The sequence below is a fragment of the Calidris pugnax genome, unplaced genomic scaffold (assembly GCF_001431845.1).
Source record: "Calidris pugnax isolate Ruff unplaced genomic scaffold, ASM143184v1 scaffold70, whole genome shotgun sequence".
In the NCBI taxonomy this organism is placed as follows: Eukaryota; Metazoa; Chordata; class Aves; order Charadriiformes; family Scolopacidae; genus Calidris; species Calidris pugnax.
This window is the reverse complement of record NW_015090862.1, coordinates 5,906,246-5,921,066: the sequence shown is the minus strand read 5'-3', so window position 1 is coordinate 5,921,066 and position 14,821 is coordinate 5,906,246. Positions and strand designations below refer to the sequence as shown.

At 36.2% G+C, this 14,821-nt stretch overlaps 1 protein-coding gene across 7 annotated transcripts in view; it reads left to right on the top strand.

Annotated features, from left to right (window-relative positions):
* Positions 1-14,821, top strand: part of TCF12 (transcription factor 12) — a 171,707-nt gene that overhangs the window by 97,006 nt on the left and 59,880 nt on the right. For all 7 annotated transcript variants that reach the window (XM_014944368.1, XM_014944365.1, XM_014944367.1 and 4 more), the window contains one exon: positions 1,338-1,402. In XM_014944368.1, the coding sequence (XP_014799854.1) occupies positions 1,338-1,402 (65 nt within the window). The remainder of the gene's footprint in view (positions 1-1,337; positions 1,403-14,821) is intronic.

Genomic DNA, 14,821 nt, shown 5'->3' with positions numbered 1-14,821 from the left:
AGATGCACTTTTTAAATGAACAATAAGCATTACTTTAATTATGAAAATGACATATGAAAAAGAAATGACATCTCTTGCAAAATGGCATTTAGACGTTTTTGGTAGTAAGAGAGAAAATTGGAAAAAGCAAAAGTAGTCCTGTTCTAGAAGTGCAGTTGCAATAGCATGGAGCTATCTGTCACTGCATTGGGATGGGGGCAAAAGGCTACTTTATCTTATGAGAACTGGATGGCACGTGCTTTGTTTAGAAAAGGGAATGCCGAGATGGGTAAAATGACATTAATTTTCAAATAGATAGCTATCGTAATTTATTCATGCTCTCCTTTGGGTAGGACTCTGAGTGGTGTTACGGGGTGTTTCTTAGTTCTGTGTCATAACTAGGGCAGGCACATGCACTTGGTGTTTTCTGTTACCTACTTGACAGTTTGATTCTTGACGTTGTTCAGCGGAAAATTCTATTCAAGATGTTTAAAAAAAAAATTTGATAAACTTCTGAGCCCTACTGAAGAACTTTTACACTGAGTTTTAATATACAAATAACGAACACAGCACTAAGTAGTTTTTTTGGAACTGACAAATAGATGGCTAATGTCTTGCAACCACGGACAGGAACATCAGAGCCCAGGTGCTCTGCACCAGGTGCTGTATCTGCGATGTGCTACCTACAGGCAGAGAGTGCATCTACCACAAAAAGAAGAGTCTGTTTTGCTGTCGTTACCAGTTGTATTGCTTGAGTTTTGTACCTGACTGGCATGTACGTGAAATGAAGGGATTTTTAAGGATTTAGGGGATGAGTGTCAAGAGCTGAATGATTCAGCTGTGATTTCAGTTTGATGTGGGTTTTCTTGTTGTTCTCAATTGAAGATTTTGTTCGCTTTTAGTGTGGTTGTGTTGGTTTCATTTTACTGCTTTATTTTTAGTGTTTATTCATAATTTAAGATTATACCAGCTATGTGTTACTTGCATGTAGGAAGGATAAATGATTAAAAGTGCCTATACCCTTGCTCATTGATAATGGAAGTGAAGCTGTACCTTTACCCTTTATATTTAAACACACTGATAGGGGTATTTTATAACAAAAAAAATTGCAGTAGTTCTTTTTTTACTGATGGGCTAGGGAAGAAATGGAAGCAGGTAGGTGTGTTGTCTATTACAGTGGTGCTGTTTGAGTGTGTCAAATGCAGATGTACAGAAGCCTATTTCTATTCATGCAACTTAATTTTTGTAAATTTATTATGATGCTAACAGATTTTCTGAATTGCATGTATAAGGACAACTGATGCAGATACCCAGCAGATTTTAAAAAGAACCTAATTTCAAATGTCTTTCTTTTATAGGAAAAGCCTCAGATAGAGGTCCATTTCCATTGTATGGTAGAGATACGGGGTTACCAGGCTGTCAAGTAAGTACACTGATGATTGAAAACAAATGGCATAATTGGAACTAAAATTTAGTTTAAGTTACTGAAATGCGTCAGGCTACCAAACATAATAAACAAGAATGCTTTCCACAATTTGCAGAACAAATTTTCTGGATTCTGTGTGGTCAAATTGCCTTGCACTTGCTTACATCCACTTAGAGGAGATACTTCTGCTATGTGCAAGTGGAACTGGTTCTGTAGCTCATGAGCATGAAGTCTCATGTTTTTAATAAAAGGGAGATTTTTACTGGTCTGAACAGACTGAACAATGTGCTTCAGTTGTGTGTATCACTTCTTTTCTACACATCATCATGAAGTGAGTTGTCTAATGCTTTTGCAGTTACTCTTTCCTCTCCCCAAGTCTGCAAACAGAATTGCAGATCGGTACTGATTGCACATCCTGATTAATCTGTGATACTTGGATACTCCACATGTAATTTATCAAAAAAATATCAGTAACTGCTGAAATATTTTTTAACTGTTACTCCCAGTAGAGATCTTGTACATTTTTAAAGAAAAACAGTGTTACTGGGTTTTCAATTTTTAGCAATTAGGTTATCCAGTGTAATGCTGTATTATTTTGTGGTTTTGATGATGTGTTCTTTAATAAAGAAATCTTTCTTTTTATATCCCTAAGTCTTCATTTAGAGTGAAGATTTTTTCTGTGTTATTTCTAATGAGCCACATTAAGAATACTCAGTTGATCATTGTTTAAAAGTCTGGTTTGAATGTACAGGAAGTTTAAATGTTTAAAAAGTATAATCAGCTTTTGATTACACCAAGTATTTGTTGATAAAGATTTAAATAACTGATATATTACGGTTTTAATTCTAAGAAATTAATTTGGTTTGTTTTCTAAAAGAGGAGTGTCTTTTAGTTTTACTGGAAGTAGACTATTTGCTTTGAACTGTTACTTTCAGGAACATCTTTTTTCTGGATGATAAAACTTAGCATACGAGTTTGACATCTTGGTTTTGAGTTTTTTAACTAGTAGTTTGGGAAGTCTGAATGGGCAGCACCATGTAGCAATGCAATCCCAACATTGCTTCCCCTATTAAGAAAGGATCATTCTCACAGCCTTGACTACTACTCTGCAACACAGATGTGATGAACAAAGACCCATTTGTAACTCTATGGGTGAGCTCTCAGTAACATTCTCAGTAACAAAAAGCAGTGTACCTCTTCAAGTTATGGGCTTCACGTTATTGCCAGCCTAGACAGTAAAACACTGTATTAGTGTTATTACTATTGTTCAAATAAATCTGTATGTACTTATTTAAATATAATAACTTAACATTAGTTTGTAAGCAAATTAATTTCTGTGTTACTCTTTCATTACGTTAATGTTCTATATTGGAAAATGGGTTTATGTTAACTTTGCATAAAATTCTGGTTTGCTTTGCAATAATGAGTGTAATTTCTGTTGTTTGGCTTCTCACTGAGGAAAATGCTTTTATATTTTCTAATTGTTTATATCTAGCATCATTTAATATTAATTTTTTACATTTAGCTATTTGAAGTCAAAGTTTTACATGTATTTGTTTCTACTAACATCAGTTCTAATTTTGTTTATTCCTTTGATATGCTTCCTACTATATCCTTTCCCACAGTTTCTTCTTTCTTAAACCTTTTTATTATATGGGGAAAATGTTATTGTAAGTAAATCTGTTTTGTTTTTATATTCAGGATAATAGAAAATGATCATAGAGTTAACTTTCAATTAAATTTAAAATTAGTTTCAATTTATGTGATAAGTTACAGTTTGTACTTTAATTTGGCCTTATCAGTTAAATCTGACAGTGTCTGAAATCATTTGCTAATTTGGAACATGATGGGATTCCTGAATCTTGCTGGGTTTGTTTTGTGTTTTTCATAAATCCGTGACGGTGCCTGAAATACAGCTCTCATTGTCGCTACAATGTTTGAAAGCTATCATAGAGAAGAAGGTTGAAAGTGATCCTGAGAGGTCGTTTTGACAATCCCAGTGAAGAATCAGCTGCATTGTCCCTGGCAGATGCTCATATAGTCACCTCTTAAAAACCTCTAGAGATGGAGGAGACTGCATGACCACGCTGGGTTTTGTTTTCCATTACCTATACGTGCTTACTCATAAAAAGTTTCCCTGATGCCTTATCTAAATTTCATTGTAATTAAAGCATCTAACTCTTGTCTTGCTGACGGTGGACATGGAGAAGAATCTATAGTCTTTTAAGTCTGTAGAAGCTAGGAATCCCGTAGATGATTAGGATGATAAGGAGTCCTTATAAAAATTGAGACATAAGCAGAGTTAATTTTTACATTGGTGTGTATAGTGCAGGTGTATTTTCAGTTGTGGATACGTTAACGGGGCCTATCTTAGGTTGAAATATTGGTAGAAAAGCTTAGGCTCTGCGGTCTCTGGACGGTCTCTGGTAGTCTCACAGCTCTGGGCAATCAGTGTTTTTAACTAGTTGACATCTACCTCGTCCAAGGCCTTACCATTATGGTAAAAAGAAATGTCCTGGATCTTTCTGACAACGCTGTTAACTTTTTGCCATGTGGTATTTGCCTTCTCCATAACAAATATCCAGTCTTTGATAGTCCTTTGATTGGTGATGGTCTGAATTTTCCCAGTACCTGCTTATGGTAATGCTGACCAGCTTGTCATCCTTCAGCCTGTATTTCTCAGTTTACAGGTTCCATATACAAAAATGTATTTACTTTATAACACATTGCTTCTACCTTCTCTAGATCTGTCAGTGCAGTTTTGAATTCTAGGCTTGCACTGCATTTGTAGGTCCTTCTGGGTTATTTGCTTTGTAAATTTAGTCTTCATTTTTCATCCAAGTCACTAATTAAGAGGTGGAATGATGCCCAAAACAGATGCCTGCGAAATCTCAGTTAATGCATTCACCAAGCATTGATCATGAGCTCCTAGCTGCTGGTTTTTAAACAGCTATGCTCTGCATTCAGCAGTAGTTTGTTGTCCTTGGTTGCTTAGTTCACCTGTGAAATGTGAGAGTAGTAAAAGCTTTATTAAAACATCTTATGCTCTCTGAGAAGGAAGTGACATTAGTTTTACATAGTCTATTCCAGCTGAATCCATATCACTTATTTGTTATCTTTTAGCATTTGCAGTCTATTTCTTCTGGTATTCTTCCAAAAAATGAAATTTAAATTGTTGAGGAATTACAAGCCACTGCTTTTGTTCCTCCCTGAGCCAAACCAACCAACCTCATTCTTTTTTAGTCACTGTACTCTCTCTGAATCGTGAGTTTTCAAAGACAGTTTCTGAAATTGTAAGAATGGCAAGAGCCAAGCTTCTGGGTGTCTTAGTGGGTACAGAGGAATAGAAAATACCTAACTGGTAAACCTAGTGGTTTATGATTTTTGTGGGGGATTCCACCATTCCTGTTGGCTACATAATTGCAGATTTGTGAAGGGCATCTTTTCACAAATATTAAATGAGATATAGATTAAGTTTTCAGAGAGCTTCTTTTAGTAAAAAGTTTTCTTTACATTTGTGTAATTTAATGCTGAAATCTGGAGTTTATGCAAAAGAAATGAGATTAGACTTCAGATATTGAATGTGTGACTCACATTTTCAATGTCATCAAAAAGGTACCCAGCTGTCACTGCACATTGTTTTGACAGGTCTGAGCTGGAAGAAAGGCAGGAATCTGCACTATTTTCAAAGTGAAATGGAGATAAATGTGCAATACATGTGTAGCTGTTAGACTAATTCTTCTAATTGTTTCTGCGGGTCTTCACAGAAGCTAACTTTCTCCCTGTGAGCCTGTAAGTGCCCCGGCTAATTGGCGAGAGGGGGTGTGCAGTGATGTTCCCATGTGCCTGGCAAGGTCTCCCTCTTCCCGCTGCCAGCACTAGGCTGAAGCTTGTTCGTTATTTCTGACTATCCCCTTAATGTTCTGTTTTAATTCTAAATAATCATGCATGAAAAATAGACATTATGGATTTTTTGACATGTGGAGATAACACATGTACCCTCCCTTCATCATAATTTTAAGTCCGCATACTATCCCATGTGCAAGAGAGGAGGTAAAATCAAGTGCTAAATGTAATGGATGTGAGGCAAGAACTAAAGGGGCGTTTACCAGTTTTTGTTTTAAGTGTAACATTTCTATAAACAGATGTATCTTGATTTACTTTATTTTTCTGACTCTCTAATCTGTATGTTCTGTATCATGATGGGACGCTTAAAAATGTTACAACGCTCATTTGGAAAAAGGTTTAATTGGTGATAAATCTGTAGAATACAATACTGGAAGGAGCTATGAATTACATTTATTAAATACATTTCACTTAGTCTATGTAAAATTATATATACAATGCTGAGTAAAATACTGCTCTATTTCACTTAGTCTATGTAAAATTATATATATAATGCTGAGTAAAATACTGCTCTGTAGAGTACCTGACATATATATATATATGCTACTATATATATATCATGCAGTACAAAATACATAGTACCACACAGAGGGCTTATGAAAAATTTATATGATACTGTGTGTACTATATATATTTTATTTAGTAGTGGCAGATGGATTTTTACCTCATTTCTGCTGCTGTTACAGTAAGTTTTGTGTTTATTGGTAATAAATAAGGCTGCTTCAGAATCTTTATTTTTTGGGTGAAGAAAAAAAATCCAATAGAAGGCTGGTCCATCAATGCTTCCAGTAATATTGCTACACCATTTTCCCCTCGCTAGCCATCAGCTCTGCTAGTGCTGCGAAGCTAATATGAGGTGACTCATTTAGCAGCATATTATTGCATCATTGCAACATGATGTAAGGCACATCAGGCATTATTAAATTAGACTGAATTTTGCAGTATGACAGTAACATTTTATGCGCATTAGCGCCATACTTAGTGCTTCTTACGGGAATATACTTCAAGTAAATATATTAAGACATAATTTCAGACAACTTTTCAGGATTTACCAATTTCTGCTTTATCAGAAAAAAAAATACACATGCTTCACTGGAGTATTAAGACAGATTCCTTTGTGCATCTTCAGAGCATGTTTTGGTTTTCTTAAATGACTTTAAATGTATGCTGATACTTGGGTAGTACCTTGGAGAAAAGATTAGCTGAGTTCTTACTGTTCGTTACAGTATGTTGGAACAAACTCATCCATCCATCTTCCACCTTTGCTATGATTCAACATAGAAACATTCCCCTCATTTGGGTACCAGTGAGAGAAAGCTAGATTTCTATATGCCTGGCTCACGTGTGCTAAAAATTTTGCAGAATTTAATACAGTATAGGTATTGAGCAACTAGAGAAAATTTGTGACCTTTCTTTGTTTATTGACTTAAGAGCAACTGTCTTCACAATTTAATATGGAACTTCAAAGGTTTGCATCTTGTTGTCTGCAAATTTAGCAGTGTATTAAAGAAAACTTACAAGCATAAAAAACTGTATTTATTAGCTATTACATCCTTCACAGACTTAAAGAGTTTGTTTTATTTTTGTGCAAAAAAATGTTAAGTCACTTTTTAACAAACACACTATAAGAACTTTGAAATAAACCCCAAAAATGCCCTTAGCACCAATTTCTTGGGCAATTTAACAGATGATCACTTTGGCAAAAGAAATGTTTGCAAGTTACTTTGCATAGTCAGTAATTTGCCTCTTTCAAATTTAAAAGACTTTAAAGCAGTTTGAGCAGAATGCAAATCTAAAGAGCAATCCTGCAGTGCTGGGGAAAGTGGTAACTGGGAGATGCTCTGTCTAACGGCTCTCTCCCAGGTTGAAGCAGAGAATAAGAGTAGAATTCCAGAAAGTTGTTGTCTGGGAAAAACATAAAAGCTCACTTGTATTGTGCATGGGCAAAAATGCAACTTTTTTGTTTTACTGGTGAGGAATATGCAAGCAAGAGTGAAAGCAAGTATTTATACTTGGATATAGATGCCAGCTTCCTGTATAGAGAAAAATTGATAGAACTGAACAGCACCAACTTAAAAGTATTTTAACACGTTCCTAAACTGTATAGTTGCAAGATGTGTATAGAGTATAATGGAGAAGATTAACTGATTTTATTTTTTTGGTAGAGTATCAGGTAATGTTAGACAGCTGGAAGAATAAGCATACAGACAAAAATATGAATAGGAGGTAAGAGTGTATAAAAATGTATGTGGGAAGCAGAAATGAGATTTACTGACAAAAATGGAAAAGCAAAAAACAATATGAAAAATGTCATTTGAAATACATGCTTTGTAAGAACAAAAAACTTGGAAGTGGCATGAGCGAGAGAAATGAGTGATTGTGAATAGTGGGATAGAGTAGTGTTTTAGTGGTGTCTGACAGCTGAGATGGTACTTAAAATGTGCAAGTCAAAAAAGAAAAAGGTATTTGTAGCACATCGCAATTTCAAATGTGGTTATTCTTCAAATGTGTATGAAAGCTTCCAAACAAGTCTGTCTTGATCTGCTTTTAACAATTAATTACATTACTACAAGGGCCATCATACTAGACGCTAGACTAACAGGCTTTACTGTGGTATTGTATGTCAAAGAGTAGTGAGCACTAGAGATCTTACTGGAAGATGAAAGTAGTAATGGACAACTGTGTAGAACAAATACATTCGGTGTTTCTTTATAGGTCCAATGAGTATTTCATAATTTCTTCTTGGGTAGCCTGATGTCTGTCTGAGGCTTGCATATGCAACCCCTCTTACACACAGGGTCCTGCAGTTTTCATTTCTTCCTCTAGGAATTCTGTTCATATTCTGAAACTTTTTTTTATTGCTTGTCTCTAAGACGTCTATCCCTACTTGGCTTCCTTGAGAGAAATAATTAGACAGTTATTCTGTGTTGAGGATGTGCCATCTGCTCCAATGATATTGTAGTATTATTGAAAAGATTTATTTAAAAAAAAAAGGGAACTAATGAAAGAGTTTAAATTCATGGAAATATGTAAATAACTTGTCTCAGGAATGATTGGAAATAGGCATATTTAGACCATGCCTAAGTGGTAGACAGTAGAGGAAATCATATTACAGCAAAAGGGATGCTGGATTGTGGATAATTCTCTCTGGAGAATGTCAGGCTAAACCTTGTAGCTAGTGTGTCTCAGATCCCTTCAGGCTTTTTTTTTTTTTCATTGAACTGCCAGGTTTTGAAATCAGATCTTTTAAAAATTAGTAATAAAAAGTACATAAATATAGAATATACAGTTCAATGTAGTTGTGTACAATAAGGAAAAATATGCATACTGTAAACATGATAATTATAAAAAAGCATCAGTGCTATAGAGGGGCTCCCATTTGGTAGTTTTTAGAAAAATTTTAGAATCCACACATGGGTGGGTCTTTTATGTTTGGTTTTTGGTTGTTTTTTTTTAATTAATGTATCTATTAAACAGCAACAAGCAAGCTCTTCCGGCTCACTGCTGGCAGTATGTTTGAAGATGCTTTGGATGGATCTTTCCAATGAGGCAGAAAAATACATGATATTCTGGACCTTTCTTACCTGTGGGGCCTTAGAAAAGACTACAAGCAGTGGCACCAGTTGCTTGTCTTCCTTCCTCATATAGTTTTAGAAACAGTATCGGGAACATAAGATGTATTTAAATTCAAGTAATACTGAGTTATGGAAGTATAAAAAATGTCAAAGCTTGTACGTGTGTGTGGTTTTTAATACCAATATAACTTTAAAGGTGACAAACTGATTTTATTTTGTAAATTTCCTTTTTTTTAATCTCCTCTCCTCTGACACCTTTGATGTCAGGTGTCTCCCCAAAGCAGATTTTTACAGTTGAGCTATCAATCTGTAAGAAAGGCGGCTTCTGAAGGAAAGGCTGACACAATGTTAACTGAAGCAGTGACTCTGGATTCTGCCAGCTGATACCATCTTAAAAGGTCGGGATGGCAAGAGGGATGTATAGTTTAAGGGCAGATGTAATGTCTAAATTTGAGTTATTTTGCTTCATTTTACTTCTTAAGTAAAATCAAGCAATATTAACTTTCTCTTGATTATGATTTATTAGAAGTGAATTACTTCTTGTGCTATTGGGAAGATATCTCCTGTCTCTCAGCAGATAAAGAGCCTGCAGAACCTTTTTAGAAAGTAAAAATGTGCTGGGCACAGGCTAGATTTCTTTTTCCAGAGCTGGAGGTGACCACCTGAAGTTAATCAGGGAAGACATTCCCCCCCGGAATGAAGTGGGTAGCAGGTGTTAGGAATTAGTTATAGTTGGGGGAGGGATGCTATTTATAAAAGGGGAGCAGTTCTGCAAGGAATCGTTTTGAATGTCTTAAGCAGACAAACTGTTACTTGTCTTTGCCCTTCTCTTTCTCACACTATTTAGGGTTGGCAGATTTTCTTGCCTCGTTTTAATTTTTGTGTTTGATTGTATTTAAGATAATGAATATCTTATAAATATATATAGTATCTTACACATTGCTGCATAAGGAAGTAAAAAGCATCTTACACCATGGAATGCAGATACAATTTCGTTGGCCAATGACTATTTGTCTCCAGCTAATCTTACTGCCCCAGAGCGGGGTGCTTCTCAATTATGAATTTATGGTATTGTTGGAGGATCAGGAAAAGATGAGTTCAATTCTCTTCTCCCAGCCGTGCCTGTCTGAAAGAGGTGAATTGCCCTTTGGATTTTCTTGAAGCGTTTATCCCTTTTGTCTAGAACTACTCCAGTATGTTGAGCCCTCATTTACCTGCCTTTTGTAGTTCACAGGGTGAGAAAGTACTTTCCCAAACTTAGCAGAGATTACTGCTCTCAGGATGAATGCAGGCCCTGAGTGAACTTGGGAAGGGGGAGCAGCAGCCTGTTACCTGTGGGCCAGGAGGGACTGTAGCCTGAGCAGGTGCTGGTAGGTGAAAGAGGCACAGGATAGATTGGCCATTTTCATTCCTCTTCCGTGGAACTAAACCATCTGACTTGTGTTGGTTTCAGCTGTGTTGTCGAGTGCTTTTCAAAATGCTAGTGCTCCTGATGGCACAGATTTCTGAAGAGCAGGATAACATTTATTAAGGGGAGGGGATGGTACCCTAGGATATTTACTGGGTTCGTCTACCCATTCACTAGCACCCTAGTATTGGACTGAGCTTTCACTTTGATCTTATGTGAAAATATACAGATCCTCCATGTTCGGTCCTAACCATTATCTGGTTGCTATATTAATGATAGTTTTTGAACCCTCATTATGTTATGCGTTTACTGACTTGGTGCTTTAAAGCGAGTGAGATTTTTCTCTTGGTTGTGTGGGAGAGGAGATGTGCAGCCTCCATACCGTATACATGAAGCATTCTACTAATGGTCTGAAATCTTTTGAAATCATTTTGCTGAAGATGCAGAGGGAGAAACAGATGCAAGGATAGTTTGAGCTTTATAATATCATTTATAGCCTGACTTCTGTAAATAAGATTCAGCATAAAATTTTTTATTATAATGTTGACTTCTCATGCTCGTATCTTGTAATCAGAGAGAAAAGCAGGAAGGCTGGTACCCAAAAATTAAAAAGTAGATGAATAACCCCTCAGCTGCTTCTCTTCTGACATTCTGCAGTTCTCCACAAACCTTCTGCTTTTGTGTAATCACAGTAAGGAAGCTGTTCAAATTACTGTTTTCATAATGTATCGAAAAGATTCAAAGGCAAAGGGAGGGGAGCCTGACCTGTAATCACAATGCTTAGTAATGCCTTCCTAGAATTCAGTCAGCAACGCAAAAATACCTTGCCTGGGGGGATGAGCGAAGACAAGCTGAGCCAGCATAACCCCGGGGATTGGACACCAACATCAGCAGGGTGCCGCTTTTAGAAGCCTAAGAGAGAATTTGTAGCCTTGCCAATATGCGGTATCAGTGCAGGGAAGCCACTAGTGCAAAAGAGAAGGAAGGGGCTCATTCAGAATATCTGTATTAATTGGGTCTTTTAAAACCCTTTAGATACAAAATGTTTCCTTCTCTTTGAGTTTAATCTTTACTCCTCCCACTGCTTAAAAAAATGTATCAGGAATTCTGAATTAACTTATTCCTTCTCCCTCCTCTATCCCTGTGCTCAGTCTCAGTATATTTACACAGAAACAGAATTATCTGTAGTAGCAGATTCTGCTTAGGTATACATAGTGAATAAGCAGCTCATGGTGATCTGGAAAAGCCCTGGTGTAAAAAGAGAATATATTGATACCTTGATGTTTTTCAGTGTTAACAGTAATTGGGAAGACAGTAAAACTAGATGTCTGTTATTTTGTTTATGATGTTGCATCACTTTAGTATTTAGTACCCTAGGTAGCTGTTTTTTACTCCAGTGAGCTAGATTAGCCTGATTACACTGGCAGGATGCAGTTGATGGATGACTGTCATTATCTTCTCAAACCTGCATGATACTTTAGGTATAGGAGATGATAATTAAATTTTCAAGAGACTACATTGAGATTATAAGATCTGAGTATTTTTTTAAAATGAGGAATATGTTTGCAATTATCAGCATGTTGTTAGAAGATCCTCTCCTGAGATGTTTTATTAGCAACCTCTGATTTCCTTTAAATTGATCAAGGAAGAATGCTCAAGTTATCATATAACACTTTAGATGTTGTTTTGGTTTTTTAATTCTGGTATGTTCCTCCTCCTGAAACAGACCAAAAATGTATCTGATCAAATCTATTGGTAATGGCTTGAAGATGTACAGGTTAGCACAATATATTTAATGAAACCTTGTTTGAGACAAAACACTAGAGAGGATCATAATTAATGCCTCATTTTCTGCCAGTTGCTATTGATTACTCATTCAGGATCCCTTTGTTCTCAAAATGGTAACACTGTATTTCACATTACTATTTGATGATATTCTCAGGATGAGATTCTTTAACAACACGCTGATAATTGCAAACATATCTCTAGAATTTAAAATTAAAATGAATTTACATCATATGTCAGTGTTTTTCCAAATTCAGCTCCTATTTTGGAGTGCATATTCATTATAGTTTCCAAAGATTGGAGAGTTGAGTAAAGTGAAATTCAACACTTTATACCTCGGTTATATTTTTGGCTTAAACTGCATGGAACTCGGGTGAATGGTCTTTTTGCAGCCCAGACTGCTCTACTGGCCTAGTATCTCAGAGGGCAGTTATTTGTGAATGTTTTAGTTTTGTGCAAGGTTTTCCTTTGGAATCACAGTAACAACAGACGTGATGTAGCTGGGACATTTTGCAAGTTTAGCAGTTTGACTTCTCCATTTTGTTACATTCATTTCAACTATCTCATGAAAATTGTCAGGTTTATCTAGAAGGCAAGACATGAAATACAAAGACACATTATATACGTGCTTTAAGTCATCTAAATGGCTCACTGTAAAAAGGATGTGTATGTGGAACTGTTGCTGTGCTCTACGTAATTCTGAGAAATAGAGAAATGCCAAGTGAGTTTGTCTATGATGAAGTGGTGAGATAATGGAGGGGTTTGATTGAGATGAGTGCTATTTATTTACTTTTACAAAATAATGTATCTAAGCTCCCAATTTTTGACTAAACACTTAAGTATGTAAAAAAAAAAAAACCCAAACACAAAAAACTGTGGACAGTTTTCCTGCCTTAATTAGGGACAGCCTGACTACCGGGACTCAAAGCATAAATTTTTTTGGAAAGAAAGCTAATGCAAAAAACCTAGGAAAAATAAAATCTAGTTGACTAGTTTATTGGTGGGGGCGGTTTCAAGATCTAAGTTTGCAGTTGGTAGGTTGCAGCTCTCATTTCACTGCCAAAGCAGCCTGCCTTATTATAGCAGCACAATGGCCCTGTCATAATCAGTTGCATATAATGGGCTAATGCTTTTATTCTCAACCATATTATTCTTTTGATAGAAAATAATGAATAATGTAAAGGCACACAGTTGTATTTGGATGAAACTGTTGCATAGTTTGGCTATGGCTACTAGGAAAATCTGAGTTTTTTCAAGTGTTTGCTAATACATTTGCATTTAAAAAGTGAATGGGATTTAGACCAAGAAGCACAAGGCTAACTGCCTGTAACATACATTTTTGAAAAGGTGGAACCTTATATGATAGAGTAGTGTATAGAGTGTGTTTGTTTAAAATGTTCATGAATTTTGCAGGATATCTTGGCTTTCCTATCTACATGTAGCCTAAATGTGGGAGAGCTGCAAGGAATATTACAGAAGGACATCTGCAGGCCTTTACTTGCCCACATTTCTTTTTTTAAATCAAAGTAAGAAAATCAAAGATGTGTTTACCAACATACTAGAATTCTGCTGGCCGCTCTCCTAGAAGTTCATTGAAGGCAGAACAGTATTTTGGCATCGAATTGTATCTATAGGATTCTAAAGATTCATAGAGTTGGGCTGGGGAAAAAGAAAACTTCCAAATTAGTCAAGCTCTTTCTTTTATGCTCAAATTCTTTAAAAAATATTTTAAAATATGTTGAGTAAGGAGGTTTTTTGAATCCCAGACATACCATTTTGATATAAGTAAATGGTTGATTAGCTGGTTAGTTTGAAGGGAAGCTAACTTTGCGTGCATGTGAGTGTGGCTGCAATACACTTATTTCCTTTCTGTGACAAAGGTGCATAAATACATCCCCTCGATACGTAGATATGATTCTTCTGCCCCTGCCTCACCCTCGAAATGTTTGAATATATGACTCCCCTGCACTTTGTTTTTGTCTAGGTGATGGCCCTCTAAAAGCCTTTAGTTTTTGGGTCAGGCCACGCCGTTTCCCCTGAGGCTGTCAAAACTGGTTCTTGGTTTTGCTGAAGGGGATAGATTTGAAAAGTAAAGCAGTCACATTTACCTCTTTCTCTCTGTTCTCCTTGGAATCAGGCTTGCTGTGTTCATAGCTGATTGTAATAAAAGCCTTTTTTATTTTGTTTTCTTTATTATTTTTTTAGGTTGGTTATTGAACACACATTCCTTAGGGAAAATACTGCTTTAAATAAATTCTTGCTTATCTTGAAGCTGGAAATATGCTTTATAAAATCCACAGAGGCAAATTTTTAAGGGTGATGTCTGTTTATAAATAAACAGTAATGCAGACACGACTCGGCAGCGTTCAGGAGAATAACCAGTCATTGATTATTCTTTAGTAATTGGATCCGTGCTTGGCAGATGAGGTTCGGAGCGAGCGTGAACGCTCTCTGTGGAGAACGCCGCAAACTCCGTCTGTAAGCGATCCGCCTCTGCGCAGGGACCTCGGGCACTTACTCAGGAGAAGCTTGGGGCTGATAATACAAAGCTTTTCTGCTATCCTCAGTGGTACTTTTGTATTCCTTTCTTTATCAGATGCCCTTAGGAAAGGATCAGTCCTAATCAATATTGTTTCTCAATTGGTTCAGACAGGCAGAAAAATCAATAAGCTGAACTAATGACATCTTTTTTTTTTTTTTTTTTTTTTTTTAAAATGGGGAAAAAATTAAAAATTTTTAAAA